At 39.6% G+C, this 16,608-nt stretch overlaps 1 protein-coding gene across 1 annotated transcript; it reads right to left on the bottom strand.

Moving 5' to 3' along the window:
* Window positions 1-4,162: 4,162 nt before the first annotated feature.
* Window positions 4,163-6,513, bottom strand: LOC133726243 (F-box/kelch-repeat protein At5g15710). Its single transcript, XM_062153754.1, has 2 exons — window positions 6,334-6,513; window positions 4,163-6,126 (listed from the first exon to the last, which is right to left on the bottom strand). Exon 2 carries the CDS (start codon window positions 6,023-6,025, stop codon window positions 4,709-4,711), a length of 1,317 nt encoding a protein of 438 aa, XP_062009738.1. The 5' UTR covers window positions 6,026-6,126; window positions 6,334-6,513; the 3' UTR covers window positions 4,163-4,708.
* Window positions 6,514-16,608: the final 10,095 nt, after the last annotated feature.

The following is a 16,608-nucleotide window of genomic DNA, read 5'->3' as shown; positions in this document are numbered from 1 at the left end:
CAGTAAAATAAGGAAAGAAAACAGCGTTTTCAGTTTTCAAAACTTTGAATGTGGTGGGTTTAATAAAGCTGCATATATAGAAGTTAGGCCTAATACGTACGATCATTTATATAAAAGAAAATTAGCGCTTTAATTTCTTGCGCATGTCTTCTCTGCCATGCATGAAACCAGAGGTGATTAAATAAGCTGCTCAAACAGATTAGTCACATTTGTCAAATAGAAGAGAAGGATGAATCACTAATATTGAGACACCAGGGTAGTCATGCAGGAATTATGGTATTAATCAAGATGTTTATCATACACTCATTTTACTTCTAATTAAATAAAAATTATAATTTAATACACTTATTTTACTTCTAATTAAATAAAAATTATAATTTAATTGAACTAAATTTACGACATTGACAACAGAATTACCACATTCATTTAAACTATTTACATATAATTGAACCAAGTTATCACATTGACAAAAATTTGTTCATAAACTTGTAAAAATGTCGTAGGTGCCGTAACTATCTCTAATAAAACTAATTAAATTCACACAAACAATAACTCTACTTACCAGAATGACAACAAATATGTTCTCATACTCATAAATATATGTATGACATACATGTATGTATCGTAGATTTTTCCTAGGAGGCAAGGTATGTATTACTCAATTGCTAATTGCAAATTGCAATTTTCTTTTCGTTAAGTTCAAGCCGAATTGTAAGATTAAATTCTACTAATCTAGATTATGCAAGATTATGTTGGTATCAGTGTCTAATCTTTTTTTTTTTTTAGAAGATTAGGCTCATGAAAATCATACTTTCAAACTTTGAAGCCTAACTAAGTTGAATAGTCAAAAAACTAAAGTTCGTATAGTCAGATATTAGCTGTGATTTTTTTATTTACGTACTAAACAAAACTGAAACACACAGTAAATAAATTAAGATGATTAGATAATTAGTAAGGGTCAATATTTATGCAGCAACGGTGTGAGTCAGAGATTCGGTCCTCAAATTCAATATATATTACAAACAAGTAGAAGAATGGTGTTCACTAAACAAAGGTATGCACCTTCTCTCGGATACCTTTTTAGGGGTTCAGACAAAAAATATTTCTTTGTTTTTGGGCAGTGGAATATTCATTTTGTAACTTAGGAACATCAGGTACTTTCAATACGAGACAAGATTTGGAATCATCAATTTGTGCGTGATCTTATCGATCATTTTCTCTTGTATATAAGGATCATGTATTGCAGAGTTTATGCCGGGGTGATCAGTACATAGATTCACTGATATTAATTTTGATGTAATTAAAGTGAATAATTCACTTATTGTACTAGCTACTACTACGTACTACAGCTTGACGAGCATAATGTAGCACCAAGGAAAACCATTCAAAAAGCAATAACATTGCAAGAGGTATAATAAGCGCATGAGGTGAAAATGGCGGAAGGAAAACCGTTAATTCTGGATGTTGAGTATTCTTCTATTACCCAATTGATTAGGTAATTGTTCAGCGTCTAAAGCAATAATCGAGAAATTGTTTTGCATGGGATGAGCTCTTTTTCTTTTTGTTATATTGGAGAAGATTGAATCTTTAATCTAGTTAAATAACTCAACTTATCACTCTTCCTCATCAGTAAAGAAGGGAAAATGATGCAAATGGATTGTTTTTTTTGAACGAAAATAGGTCAGCCCTTTCATTAGATTCAGCAAGCAGTACAAAAACGAAACACCCCTTATGGGGTCGACAGAAAGTAATCGTTCCTTAGAACCTCATGACACCCTATTCTAGAAGAATAAAATCCCAAAAAATCCCGAGTACACCCACCTTTTAGGAAGTCCACGCACCATTATTCTAACAAAAATCAGACACCTCGAAGCAGAGGATGACATACCATCCTCCAGGCATAAAAGGTAACAACTGAGGCACTAGTTTTTGCGACCCAAAAAGAAATTAAATTAAGATAGCCGGAGAAGGTGAAGCCTCACCTTCTACCACTCCCTCTGCATCCGGAGACTCCACAATGAATTGTTATTTTGTTCTATACAATTTATTTTTGTTTTATATTCCTTAATCACTTAACCCAGCCGCTCATTTAATAACTCAATCTACGCTCAATTGTACATACCATATTAAGACAAAAATGATTAAATCATGTATTATCTCAAAAACTAAACTAATGTATATTTGAGCTAAATTCAATAATAGGTAAGTTGATTTTTTTTTTCTGGTCTAACCGTCTAAACTAAGTTGATTGTTAAAAAAAGAAAAAGGAACTTATACATAGCTATACAGGCAGTCAACTAGCTAGTATAAGATCTTATGGGTGAAGTGGGAGAAGGCGGTGCTATTGGCAAGCTAGCTATTTGCATAGTTCCCAAAGAGGAAAGCATGAGAGGAGCATCAAGCAGCAGGCATCAAATTAAGAGCCTGCAGAAACATTGACAAGTGATTTGGCATAGAATTACTCAAAAATATTTCACCTTTAACAATGCAAATATATATATATACACAAAATTTTAGAACACGAGGGCGTGACCTCCAACTTGTACGCTAGTGGCTTCTCCTTGAGAACAGCGAGTGACTACGTGATTTCTAACCAAGTCGGTTCAACATGGCCGGCATTGCAAACCAGATATTGGCTCGACCACTAACCAATCAGTAGCCTTCTAGCTAGGTTAAGTTCTAGGACCTAAAACTATGAAGTCATTGCTCAACTTTTTGATCAATAAAACTTCACCTAAGAATCTTTTGTTTTCAGGAGTTAGGTTCTTAGAAGGAGTTGGATTCTTCTGATGAATTATATATTTTTATTTTTATTTTCTGAACAAAAAAGTTATTCAAGCACCTAACAGAAAATCACAGAACCTATCAAACAAGACTGTTATAGATTCTGTACGTTTTCTTGGCTTAGCTTAAATCTTCACGGATTCTCCACTAGAAGTCTAGAAACTAGGTTGAAGATGAGTTATTAGTTTATTACAGCACCATAGACACCCACAGAAACACTGGAAGTGAAATAATAACTAAAAGCTATACAGAAACCGACACGTGGACGCGGTGAAAATCGGCTCCGAGTACCAATATTGTCTCCGTCTGATAGTTGGTTTAGGAGTGATTAAGCTAGTTGATAGTTATCCGAATTAATACTAATTAATCTACTAATCTGAGCACAAACCAGAATGAACTTCTTTGCTGGTTCCGACCTCCCACATGGACAGAGTAAACAATGGAAGGGGTATCCTCTTCCTCATGTATTATTAGTCTTTTATTTGTACCCCTGCACGGTGTGAAGCTTTTTAGGGTTAAGGAAAGCTATATCTCTCAACACACTTGGCCTGAGAACCAAGATAAGAAAAAGTGTTATCTCTCAGTAAAGGGCTTCTGCTGTGGGACTTTGGTAGTGATTGAATATCTGTAAAGGCTTTAAGAGTTACATGCGTCATGCTTGTATATGTGGCACGGACTTCATATAGTTATGTAATAATGTGATTAGAAGCATCCTTGAGTTAGATGATACTATAATAGTGTTCTACGATCCCAGATATCTGAATCGAAATGATGTGAAGTGTTATATTTGTTCATTCAAATTAAGGCATATAAACTACAAACACACAGTCCACATACAGTTCCACATCCTCACACTGTCGGAAAGCAAGAGCCCTTGGTGCTAAATTGCAAGCAGTAAAGAAGGATCATTCTGTTTTACTGTTTTATTCATTTCGCTTGTGGTATACAATCACGTGTCTCTTGTTACACTGTGATGACCTGCAAGCTGCGTCTGTGTGCAACTGGTGTAAAAACTCTACAAAGGTGGGAAAAGTTTACCCTGCAAAGGACCATATTGTTAAGTTAATGGACCAACAAGGTGCTAGTTGGAGCCCATGCCTCACAAGTACATGACCAACATGAACACCTACAACTGTGATTCAATGATTTTGTCAACTTGTCAAGTCCCCATCTCAACGATTCTCATTGGTCTCTTCTACAAAAGATCGGCAGTAAAGAAATGACACCCTTTCGGGGTCAATCAGCTAGCGCAGCCATATATACAAGACACTGGAACTTGAACAAGCTCATAGTTCCATTGCAACTTGGTCGATCTGATGAAGTATGACTAGACCAGGTAAGGTTCTACCACTTTAGTTCAAGATAACTACAAGACTGGTAAGTCTAACTAGTTCAAATCACTAGGCAAAAATAAAACAGAACAAAAACAAAAACCAGCATACATTTACAGATATCTACAATGAATTGCTGATGTGAACTTGGATCAAGACCACATAACATATGAAATAAGTTATCAGAGAGTAAACGAAATGAGCAAGGCACAGTAAAGCTTTAAGATATACAAGTTGGATATGATAGAGGTTTCAAAAAGTGTACAAGAGTAGGAAAAATCGCCTTCTTACAACTCTTCTCCTGACCCATGTTCATTCTCTAAAGCCTCAGTCTCCAACTACAACCTTGTTCAATCATTGGACATTACAGATCCCTTGAATGAGGATATAATCTCACAAATTGCAGTCTATGAAATGTCATCGACAAAAATGGTATTCGGCAATGCACCCACATTGTCATTGTCAATAAAGCCATGGTACTTGCATGATTAGCCAAGAATGAATCAAGAGAAAGATGCTGGCTGGAGATGATGTTCCCTCGTCATTTTCTGACTAGTAATTGAAATAAGAACTGCAAAGCAGTACTCTCTGCTTTAGTAGATGGAAGCATCGAATCTTGGCTCATAAAAACAAACCTGGCTGTTGTATGACTGAAGAGCACAGCCTGCAATCCAAGACCACATCTTCTTATCCACGTCATAAAGAAGGCCCTTCCCTTGGTTCCAAGATGTGAAGCAAATCAAGTTATCCTGTCCAGAGCACTCAAATCTCTCAGCTGATAACCTTAACAAAGAACGAAAGTACTTTGGCGGCATCCTGCTGATCTCCACCCATATAAATTTAGCATGATCCAGTTCCCAAATTCTCATACTCTGAAGAGTACTATAAAGACCAATTCTTCCAACTAGAAACAGACGCTTCTGGGTGCCAGCAACCAAATAACCATCCAATAACGACCGGGGGAACTTAGCTGGAATGTGTTCCCAGTAACCTGTGTCCAGCCGATACATCATCAGACCAAGCGGAGAAAGAGTTTCCAAATACAATCTTGAGTCACAATATGCCATCTTTGAGGAGCATAAATTAACTGCGGGCATTATCTGGTGAATTGACCAACTATTGAGTTTTGAATCATATACTTCAGTGGGCAAGGATTTGTCACCATAGATATCACTAGTGGCTATAACTTTAAATGAGCGATCCTTCCTATCAACAACCATTATCAGCTGCCTTTGCTGATTATAATGCATACTAGGCAAAGTCCTCCAAGTTTGTGTGAGAGGGTTACACACTAAGGTTTTAAAAACTAAGCCATCAAGCCCCGAGAAGCAAACTAGACCGGCAGATGAGCCAACCAACCAGAACGCCCACTGTGGTAAAAATGTGAATGGTATTCTGTACCATGTTTTCAGAGGCAAGCTGAACACCGAGCATTGCGGGGTCTGAGAATTCTTCCAAAATGTGAGAAGACAAGGCCCATGAGATGGCACTTGTGAGTGGAACTTAATAAAGCTTTTATCTTGTAGAATCGCATTCCACCTCTTACAAACACATCGGAGCCTGAATATCATAAATGGTGGAACCCTAGCTAATATCTCATTCAACAAATCCTCAGGCAGCATTGCCCATATATTATCCTCCATTTGAACATCAGGGTGAACCGCTTTACCAAATGTGGCAGCCGTTTCCTCATCTAATCCTCTTGGCTTTGTCTTAACCACCTTTTGCCTAGAAGGGCTAGTGTTTCTTGACCTTACACAACCCAAAGGGCTTGTATTCCTCGACCCACTGCCTCTAATAGGTGACACTTGCTTGGGGCACCTATCATCTTCACCAGAAAACCCATTTCCCATAGGTTTCACACTAGACACTGCAGACCCAGAATCAGAAGATTCCCCAGAACCATCCATGGTTGTCAAAACCCTAAACAACCCAATATCACTTCAATGGTTTTACCCTAATCCCCAATTCCAAACTCTCAATCCATGCTTCCCAACCCAAACGATGAAACCTTTCCAGCATCAGATTAAAAACCCATAATTCAGATACTGATAACTCTAAGAATCATAGCATAACACCAGCATTACAGTGTAGATATTCAACAAAACAAAAAAGCCCTAATCTTTCAGTCAGATCCAAAAATTCATAAGCTTTTGTAGATTCTAAGATTGGCACAAGGTAAAAGAAAGATTTTTTTTGTTGAGCACAGATCAATTACCAGAAGAAATTGAAGCCTTTCACTGCCCTGTGACCCCACTTTGGATTCAAGAACCTCCCATGGCTTTGCTTTAAGCTTTGTTGAAGCACAGATGATGAAGATTTCAGATTTGACATAGAAATGAGAGAGAACCTATGTCCAGCTTCAAAGACTGGTTCTTTAACATTTTGGGGTTTTGATTTACTTTGTCACTATTTGACAAAATGGACAAAACCATCCATGGAAATGTATCTGCTGTTTCTATCTGGTGTGAAATTAAAATTGAACAGTGTTGGTGCATGTTCAATTACAGGAGGCCACGTCAGAGAATGGAATGTGGTCAAATAGATGGATTTCTGTATTATGCGCATTCAACGGTAGAGATTTGATGGTGTAGGTATACAGGGTAGTGAATTGTGCCCCACTTGGTAAATTACCTATGGTTTTCTTTACATGTAGATTGTTGGGCTCCACTAAATTTCTGGTCTTTTGTTTACTTTGAGTTCTGGTGGTTGCTGAAGCTTTCATCTACCAAATGTACCAAACAAATACTTTGTGTTCGTTACTAGATCCAAATGTTACCTGAATTTTGATATATGAAATCTTACAAATTTGACCCAAAAAAAAAAAATTCTTAAAAATTACAAAAGTAATTATATACCAATATATATTATATATACACACATTCAAAGAAAAAAAAAATTATATATATATATATACACACACACACACACTCTATTATTAGGAGAAGAGACACTAATCAATTTTTTTTTATTACAAAAAACTCTACTGCCTTCTTCATATAGGCGCCGCGAAGACCTTGTAGTCCTCGTCCAATGGTATCTCCGACAGCATCTCGCCGTTGTGATGATGTTGCCGGACAGGAAACGAATGGACTATGGTCCTTTGCCCTCTGGATCTATTCTGCTTGAGGCCTATACAATGATGGTTTTGGCTTGTTTTGAATTGCATATCTTGGGCTAGACGTTTTCGTGCGTACTGATTTTGGGGAAGAGAAGCGGCGGCGAGCTGGGTGCGCTTGTTTGATTTGGAGATTCTGATTGTGGCTAGTGAGATTTATAATGCACGCGATCTGAATCTTTATATATATAAATTTTTAGATATAAGTTAAAACACCACATCCATGTCATTTTATTAAAATAATTTGGTTGGACAGAGTTTGCTACGTCCTTGCCATATATTTAGAACTTAACTCAACCTATTTGGTGAAATGATTTTGCTTTCATTATATTTAGTTACCTACATTATCTCATATGTTCATCAGTCACACACACATATATATACACTTTTTTTGGTAAAGAACATGCACATGACTAGTTTGAGACAACCATAATGTGGATATATATGGATTGGTATCACAAGAATTTGAGGACAACCAACCACCAGCTCAATTCTATTTACGCATTAAGGCATACAATATAAGTGCAATTAAAGATTAGATTTCATGCGATTTTCATATACTGCCTCACTGTGCTTTACTCATTTTAAGTTGATTACGTTCATGCTTAATCCCAAATTCAATTTTTTTTGTTAATGTGTATGAATTCAACTAAGGGTCTTCAACTAAATCGTGTGTTGCACCATACCACAACGCATTGCTGGACATACTATAAATGCCAGAGGAGTAGACTTCATGCAAAATTCATTTGGTGTCACTCACTGCTCTACTCATTCAAATTACAATGTTTTCGTTTTTTTTTTATTAGCCAATAATGTGTATGATTTCAAATCTAACTTGTGTGTTGTACCATACCACAAGGAAATGACAAATATACACTGTTTTGACAGCTTGTGATGGGAGAACAAGCGAAGTGACCAAAATGACAAAATAGTCATAATTGTAATACCTTTTTTAAAACAGGTATATATGTATATACTATAATTATTATTTATAGACCGTAAAAATCAATACACATAACACATGTGCTTTTCATTTTTATTATTTTACATTATTGATGGGAAATATCATATATTTTACAATGACAATATGTCAATGACTAAAATTACATGTTTCCTTATTCATATATAAATCAATAATCAACAAGTACAAAAGCAAGACGTAGCCGCCCTCTTCTCTCTAAACTAGGGTTAGGGTTTTTGACTACGTAGCCTCTTTCTCACGTCAATGGCAATTGATGCAATGGCAGCCCGCTTGGCCTCCTCCCTAGCGTTGGCTGATGGCAAGAAACCGGTGGACCTGCGTCCATCCAAAGGACTGCGACAACCCGAAGCTTTCATGGTGGGAAAGCTGCTCACGGCGCGGGAATACTCTCGTCGCTCTTTCCTTGGCATGTTCCGATCTGCATGGCGAATCAATGGCAGACTGAGCGTTGAAGAAGTTGGAGAAGATGACAGGGTTCTGTTCACTTTCACAGATCCCTCTGATGTGGATAGGGTTTGGAAGGGTGGACCGTGGGGCTACAACAGGGCCCCTGTAGCACTAGCGCCGTACGACGGTATCAGTCCGGCAAGCGAGATACCACTGAAGAAATCATCCTACTGGATGACGCTGCAAGGGGTACCGCCGGCGTTCAGGTCTGAGCGTATTATGCGCCTGATCGGAAGTACGCTGGGAGAGTTCAAGGAATTTGATCGTCCGGCTTTCCGGACCCGAGTCCTGCGCATCAGGGTCGAGATCAACTATGCAAAGCCTCTCTTATTTCGTCGCCGCTTCTGGGTGGAAGATGAAGTTCAATTCATGGTGCAGTTTCGGTATGATAAGTTGTTTGGCAGATGCGGTACCTGTGGCCTAGTTACCCACGTTGGCCTTCCTTGTTCAGGGCCGGATCTGGAAGAAGATAGTGATACACCAGTTGGAGCGGTGGCACAGCCCACGGCCTTGGCAATACTACGGGGACAGGAAAACCCTAATAACAATAGGGTGGTGGTAAACAATCAAACCTTGATCTTCAAGGCTCAGATACCAACTAGCATACCGGAAGCTTTACTTCCCCAATCCGTGGTGGCCATGCGTCGTCAAAGACAGGTGCAAATTAGAGCACTGAGAGAGCCAAGACTCAATGGCGATCCAATTACAGGACAAAGGCGAAGCAGGGAAAATGATGAGGTAGTTATTTCTCCAAAAAAATTACGCTTAAGTCTTGCTATTGGGAAGAAAAATCTGGATGCAGTGACTATGGGTTTATTGGAAGGGCCTTCCAAAAACAGTGATCAACCAAAGAGAAAAAGAGGACGCCCTATTGGAAGTGTGAATAAGCTGCCTTATGGAACAGCAGGAAAAGGAAAAAAGAAAGATGGTGAACCTGACAAGACAAAGAGCAACAAGACCAACCTGATGCCGAGGTTGTTAGCTGCTGAGGAGCCTGAAACTAGTACTAGCTCTAACCCTAAGGGGAAAGAGATGGTACTTGCTTAAGGTACCAAATTTCAAGACATTCTGAACTTCAAGCCTTCTCAAGTGGGAGTGATTTCTATATATTTTCTAAGATGTTTCTAGTTGATATGTGTACCACAATTGAGTGCTGGCAGATTAGACTAGATGAATGATTTTGCCTTAGGAAGTGAGATTATTCTTACTTAGTTTGTTGGCTTGCTGTTTCAGCGAGCGACCATTTAGACTTTAATGAGTTTATGTGTGACTTAGATAGGACATCCGGTTTGTTCCGGCTCTTCTTATGTAAGTTCTGTTAGACTCTGGCCTGTTTTCATGGCTTTGATATCTAATTAAATCAAATCCTTTCAAAAAAAAAATGACTAAAATTACATACAACAAAGCCTAAAACCTCCCACAACAAAAGATTGCCATGTCATAAAATTTTTCTTTTAATTGTATAATATCAAAGAAAATCAATGAATTTTTAGATTAATTTTCATTCATAATTCGAAAATACCTCTTAAAAAATTTCATTTTTACCCTAATGCATTATCTGATCTCTTATGATCTTTTTTTGAGAGAAAAGAGGTCAGAAATTTTATTGAACTTCAGGAAATTACAGAGGGGTGGATTCAGCTGCCAATGCAGCTGACAAAAATGAAGGGGAAGATGAAAAGTAAAAAAACTCTTGCAACTCAAAGCAAGCCCTTGCTGCCATAAGGTGAGCAACCTTATTTGCACTCCTGTTGATATGAACAATCTTCATATTATTCTGACCTGCCAAAGCCAGCCTCAAGTCCTCATAAACTCGACCCAAGATAGAAGTGTTAATCCCATCTAGCCCTGTCAACTGCCTCTGCACAAGTTGAGAGTCTGTTTCCAAAATGGCTGGAACAAAAGCATTTGCTACAGCAAAATTCACTGCCATACTACAAGCGAGCACTTCTGCATGTTCAGGCGAAAGAAGACCATGTAGTGGTCGTCCTCCACCAGCAAGTAACACACCCTGATAGTCTCTAATAACAAAACCAATGCCTGCCTGCTTTGTTGTATGATTATAAGAGCCATCTACATTGATCTTGCACCAACCCAAAGGTGGTGCAGACCATCGAACAACCCGCACAGGACGTCCAATTCCCACCTTCAAGTTATAAAATCTGTATGCATGCAACCGAGTCATAGACTTGAGCAGAACATCACATGCAGGAAGCCTTTTATTTTCCCAAACTCTATTGTTTCGTTCCTTCCATACTCCCCAAAGAATATAAATCAAGTCACCCAAATCTTTCAAAGCTAGCTCATATACACAATAGCTAAACCATTCCAGTAAATCACAGTGAGCTGTATGAGGATTAAAACACACCTGAGCCAAGACTCCATTAGCTTGAACCAACTGCTTAGTGTAAGGGCAATCCCTACATATATGTAATGTAGTCTCTAAAGAAGATGAACATAGAACACACACTAAAGAGTCCAGCATAACCCTTTTTGAGGCAAGCCTTTCCAATGAAGGTAAGATATTATGACAAACTCTCCAAATATGAACCTTGGCAGAGTTAGGTATATGAACCTTCCATAGCTTTTTCCAAAAACTCATTCCAACAGATAATTGGAAAGGCCTTCTAACATTAGAGCTAGCAAAATCAAAGCGGTAAGCTGACTTAACAGTAAACTTACCATTTTTCTCCAACCTCCACACAACTCTATCGTCAACAGCTCTTGTGCTTAAGGGAAGGCTCAAGATAGCTTCTGCCTCGGCTACAGGAAAGATTTGTCTAACCAAGTTAACATTCCACAACCCTGCCGGAGCAATAAGGTCACTGACCTGTCTAACCTCATTAGCCTCCACATTATTCTCCATTGGTTTGTAATCTGGCACCCCTGGTAGCCAACAATCAGACCAGATATTCACATTAGTTCCATCACCGACCTGCCAATAAGAGCCTTGCCTTAAAAGCTCTCTTGTGGAAAATAAACTTCTCCATGAAAAAGAAGGAGTAGCATGAGAATTAGCCAACCAGAAAGAAGTATCCGGAAAATATTTGGCCTTGAAAATTCGAGTAACCAAGCAGTTTGGATTATTCACAACACGCCAAGCCTGTTTTGCAAGCATTGCAGAGTTAAAATTGGACAAACTTCTGAACCCTAAACCACCTTCTTCCTTAGGATTACACAACGCTTTCCAATTTTTCCAATGAATTTTTCTCTTGTCAAGAGAGCTTCCCCACCAAAAGCGAGCACACATCTGCTCTAAGTCGTCACAAAAATTCTTAGTCAATTGGAACACACTCATGGCATAAGTAGGCAATGCTTGAGCCACAACCTTAATGAGAATATCCTTACCAGCACCACTCAACAATTTACCTTGCCAATTAGCTAATCTTTTTGCCAACTTATCCTTGATGTATTGAAAGGTAGAAGTCTTCTTCCTTCCCACATAAGTTGGCAGCCCCAAGTACTTCTCACGAGACTCCACTTCTTCAACTCCCAAAAGACTAGAAATTTCTTCCTTCATGAACTCTGACACATTTTTACTAAAAACCACAGAGCTCTTGTCAAAATTAACTAATTGACCAGAGGTCCTACCATATGTCTCAATAACATCTTGAATTTGATCACAATCATCTAGAGTAGCATTAGCATAGAGCATGCTATCATCCGCAAAAAGTAAATGGTTCACAGAGGGAGCATTATCACAAACCTCAATCCCGGGCAGAAGTCCCAATTCTTGTTTTTGCTGCAACAAAGCTGAAAACCCTTCGGCCCCAAGAAGAAACAAATAAGGAGACAAAGGGTCACCTTGCCTCAATCCTCTACTAGGGATAAAATAACCCCTAGGTTTACCACGTACCAAAAAAGAATACCGCACAGAGCTTACACACTGCATCACCATCTCAATCCAACTGAAAGCAAAGCCAAACCTTTCCAACACCTTCCTGAGAAAACGCCATTCCATTCGGTCATAAGCCTTGCTAAGATCAAGCTTCAAAGCCATAACACCTTCACTGCCCTCCCTTTTATTATGAACAAAATGGGCCACCTCATTAGCCACAAGAATGTTATCCGTGATCAATCTCCCCGGCACAAAGGCACTTTGAAAAGGAGAGATCAAAGTAGGCAAAATCACTTTCAACCTATTAGCAATGGCTTTCGAGCAAATCTTGTAGATAACATTACATAACGCTATAGGCCTCAATTCCGACATATGTTCTGGATTAGACACTTTGGGAATGAGACAAATATGAGTGAAGTTTATTTGCTTTAGCAACTGACCTGAGTGTAAAAAATCATGAACTGCTTCGGTGACCTCATTGCCAATAGTGTCCCAATAATGTTGAAAAAACAAAGGAGGCATCCCATCCGGACCTGGGGACTTAGTGGGGTACATTTGGAATAAAGCACACTTTACTTCTTCTTGAGAATATGGAGAACACAATTGCTCATTCATGGCTGGAGTAACACATGGTTGGATTGCAGCAAGAGTTGCTTCCATTGCTTCAGAGTCTATTTCCGAAGCAGAAAACATAGAGGCAAAATAAGAGGTAACCACATCCACCAGTCCCTCGTCATCTTCACACCACTTGCCCTCTGCATTGTACAGACCACAAATAGTATTTTTCCTTTTTCTATTCGCTGCCTTCCGGTGAAAATAGCCAGTATTCCGGTCTCCTTCCTTTAACCAGGCCACTTTAGATCTCTGCTTCCAAAAACTCTCTTCCTGCGAAAGGAGAGTTTGTAACTGAGTCATTAATTGCTTCTTCTCCTGCTGTACAACGTCAGATAATGGGACATCAAGCAGCTCCTCCATTCTTGCCCTAATGCCAAGCATTTGTTGTTGTCTACCTTTAAAGGCTTGCTTCTGCCATTTATCCAGTTCCAACCTTGTTCGAGTTATCTTCTTTGTGATTTGAAACATTGGTGAACCAGCAATATCAGTACACCAAGCATCTTTCACCACTCCATCACACTCACCGTGCAGTAACCAATAAGCCTCGAACTTAAATCGGTAATGGCATCTCTTCTTTACCAAAGGGGTTGTACTAGCTTGTAGCAATAACGGTACATGGTCAGAATCGCTAGGTGGGAGATGCAAAAGACGTGCATGGCCAAAGATATCACACCAAGAAGGTGTGCAGACTGCTCTATCCAACCTAAGTTGGGTCACTGAATTCCACCACGTAGATTGGGGTCCTGAGAACCCTAGATCAAGAAGGTCAGCGTAACCCAGTGCATCACGAAAACCTCTCATTTGTCGTTCAGATCGAACAGGACCATCGATCTTCTCACTATTATTAAGAATTTCATTGAAATCCCCAATTACAACCCATGGCAGCGAATCAAGATCACTCAAATCCCTCAATAACTGCCATGAACGGTCCCTATCTGCTGTATGTGCAAAGCCATAAAAGCCCGATAGCCTCCACCTAGGGTTACCAGCACCCCCATCGATTACAAGATCCATATGATGCGCAGAGACCGTGCCTACAGTCGCCATCACCTCAGCGCTCCAGAAGATCCCCAGTCCTCCCGACTGACCATCACTCAAAACCTCACAAGAATTAGGAAAACCTAGTGCTGTATGAAGAGCCTTGAAATCATTCAACTGACTGATCTTGGTTTCGCAAAGAAACACAATTTGGGGTCGATTTTGACGGATCAAATCCTTCAAAGCCCTCGTTGTCATGTCATTGTAGATCCCTCTACAATTCCAGCTAAGAATTTCCACATCCATGGCAGAAAAATTGCTTTCTAGAACCCTAGAAAGTAAACCCTAGCAGAGCAATACTAGGTCGTAAAAAAACAGATGCTCGGTTTTTTTGTGCTTAGCTCATGTTAGTGTAGTGATGTTTTCTTTTATTCTTTGCCAATAATGTGTGATTCCAACCCAACTTATGTGATACAGAATACCAAAATGAAACGACAAATGGGAATTCTTAAATTAGTTGTGTATATAACTATATATTATTATTTTTCTTCTGGTCAATATCTATATGATGCACAATCATATAATTAATTTTATCGTTGAGGTGGTCAGATCTGACCATCACCCCATGCCGCGTCATTGTTGTCGTTTTATATCTTCAAGCTCTTGCAGAAGCTATAGCTCATCATTATTCAAATCGATCTCTTTAAATTTTCAAATTGTGATACCAATTAAACTAGGGAAAAATGCACCAACAGTGTCCGGACACTGTGAGGACTGTCAAAATGATACCTGAACTTACAAAGTTATCAATGTGATACTTGGACTCATATTTTCGTATCAACGTAATACCTACGACTAAATTCCGTCACGGATCCGTTAAATTTTGCACGTGCAACGCACGTGAGGCCGAAAATGAGGGCAAAAAGACCGAATTACCCTCAATTTTTTTTTTCTTTCTTTCTTTCTTTCTTCTTTTTTATTTATTTATTTATTTCTTTCTTCTTCTTCTTCTTCGGAGTTCTTCCCCGACGGCGCGAGTACGCCTTATTGTTGGACTGGTGTTGTGCTTGGGTTCTATGTGCTAGGTTCAGTGTTCAATTCATGGTGTTGAGGGCTCCAATGGCGGCCTGGAGAGGTTGTTTCGTTGTGGGAGATGAAGGTAAGTGGGTCGAAGGGCTGAGAGGAGTATGGGATCAGATCGGATCGCCATGGCTGCCGGAGTGGGATCTGGTTGCCGGTTCGATCGGGTTTGGAGACGGTAACGCACCGGGGGTGACGTTTGGTGGGGGTGGCTCTAGATTGGGTTCGGTGGGCGTTCGATTATGGCGGCGGCGGCTTGCAGTGACGGCGACAGCATTACCAATGGTTTGGACAGGTTGCTGTTTCAATCTTCCATGGCCGCTGCTGTTGGGTCTGGCTACTGTTTCGATCTGGTATGCAGATTGTTGGAGAGAGACGCTCCAGATCGGGTTGGGTGGGCGGTGTTGGTAGTGGTGCACTGGCGGTGGCTGTTCAAGGGCGGTGGCGACCTGTGGAGGCGGCAACAACGATAACAAAGAATGGAGGTGTTGAAGAGGTCATCGATCTCGTGGCAGAAGCTGATAAGGCAGCGGGTCTCCTCCTGGATCCAATGCTCGGCCGCTTCTTCGGGGCGCGGACCTCGTGGTCCTCGCCGCAGCTGCTGGTATTGCCACCAATTGAGGCAGACTGCCACCAATCAAGAACATGAACAATTGAGAATATGAACATGAAGAAATGTTAGGTTCATACTTATTGGATTGGGATTTTGATCATGAAAATTTTTTGCTTTTTTGCTGGGTTTGAGAAGATGAACATGAAAAAATGTAATCATCTTTTATTACATTGATGGTTGCGGTGGTGTTGGCGAGGAGAGAAGGAGAGTGAGAGGAGAGAGGGAAGAAATAAGAGATTTCTTCTGTTTTTTTTTTTTAATAAAAATGTGTAAAAATACAATTTTACCCTTAAATTTACCGGATCCGTGACGGAATTTGGTCGTAGGTACTACGTTGATACGAAAATATGAGTCCAGGTATCACATTGATAACTTTGTAAGTTCAGGTATCATTTTGACAGTCCTCACAGTGTCCGGACACTGTTGGTGCATTTTTCCCATTAAACTAACAATATTGGCCAATAATAGGATAAGTTGGCCTCAAAATAGGAGGGAATTTGATCACTAAAAGCCCAAATAGCAGTCAAAGAATTGGACACCACAACTACAGGAGAAGTGAGAAAAATTAGGGTCTGTATCATTATCGTCAACATATAGGAGAACTGAGATTGTTGTTGATGCCAAAAATTGGTGAATCCCTTTGTTCAAACTTCAAAGATATAAGATTTTGTCGTAATTTGCCGGATTCAAATCGGTCGAGTTGCATCAACGTTGTGTATTGATTGGCAATGGAGTGAAGAGGATCACCGTCCAAGAAAAACGTGCTAGAAAGATGTTTAGAATGCTACTATCTCAGTGTCGGTGTGATCATAGATGAGTTGG

This window comes from Rosa rugosa, chromosome 1 (genome assembly GCF_958449725.1).
Source record: "Rosa rugosa chromosome 1, drRosRugo1.1, whole genome shotgun sequence".
NCBI lineage: Eukaryota > Viridiplantae > Streptophyta > Magnoliopsida > Rosales > Rosaceae > Rosa > Rosa rugosa.
The sequence above is the reverse complement of the archived record's forward strand: the minus strand, read 5'-3'. Positions and strand labels throughout refer to the sequence as shown.

Bases quoted from the DNA above. Each gene is read 5' to 3' on its own strand.
- LOC133726243 (XM_062153754.1), bottom strand. From the start codon at position 6,025: ATGGATGGTTCTGGGGAATCTTCTGATTCTGGGTCTGCAGTGTCTAGT.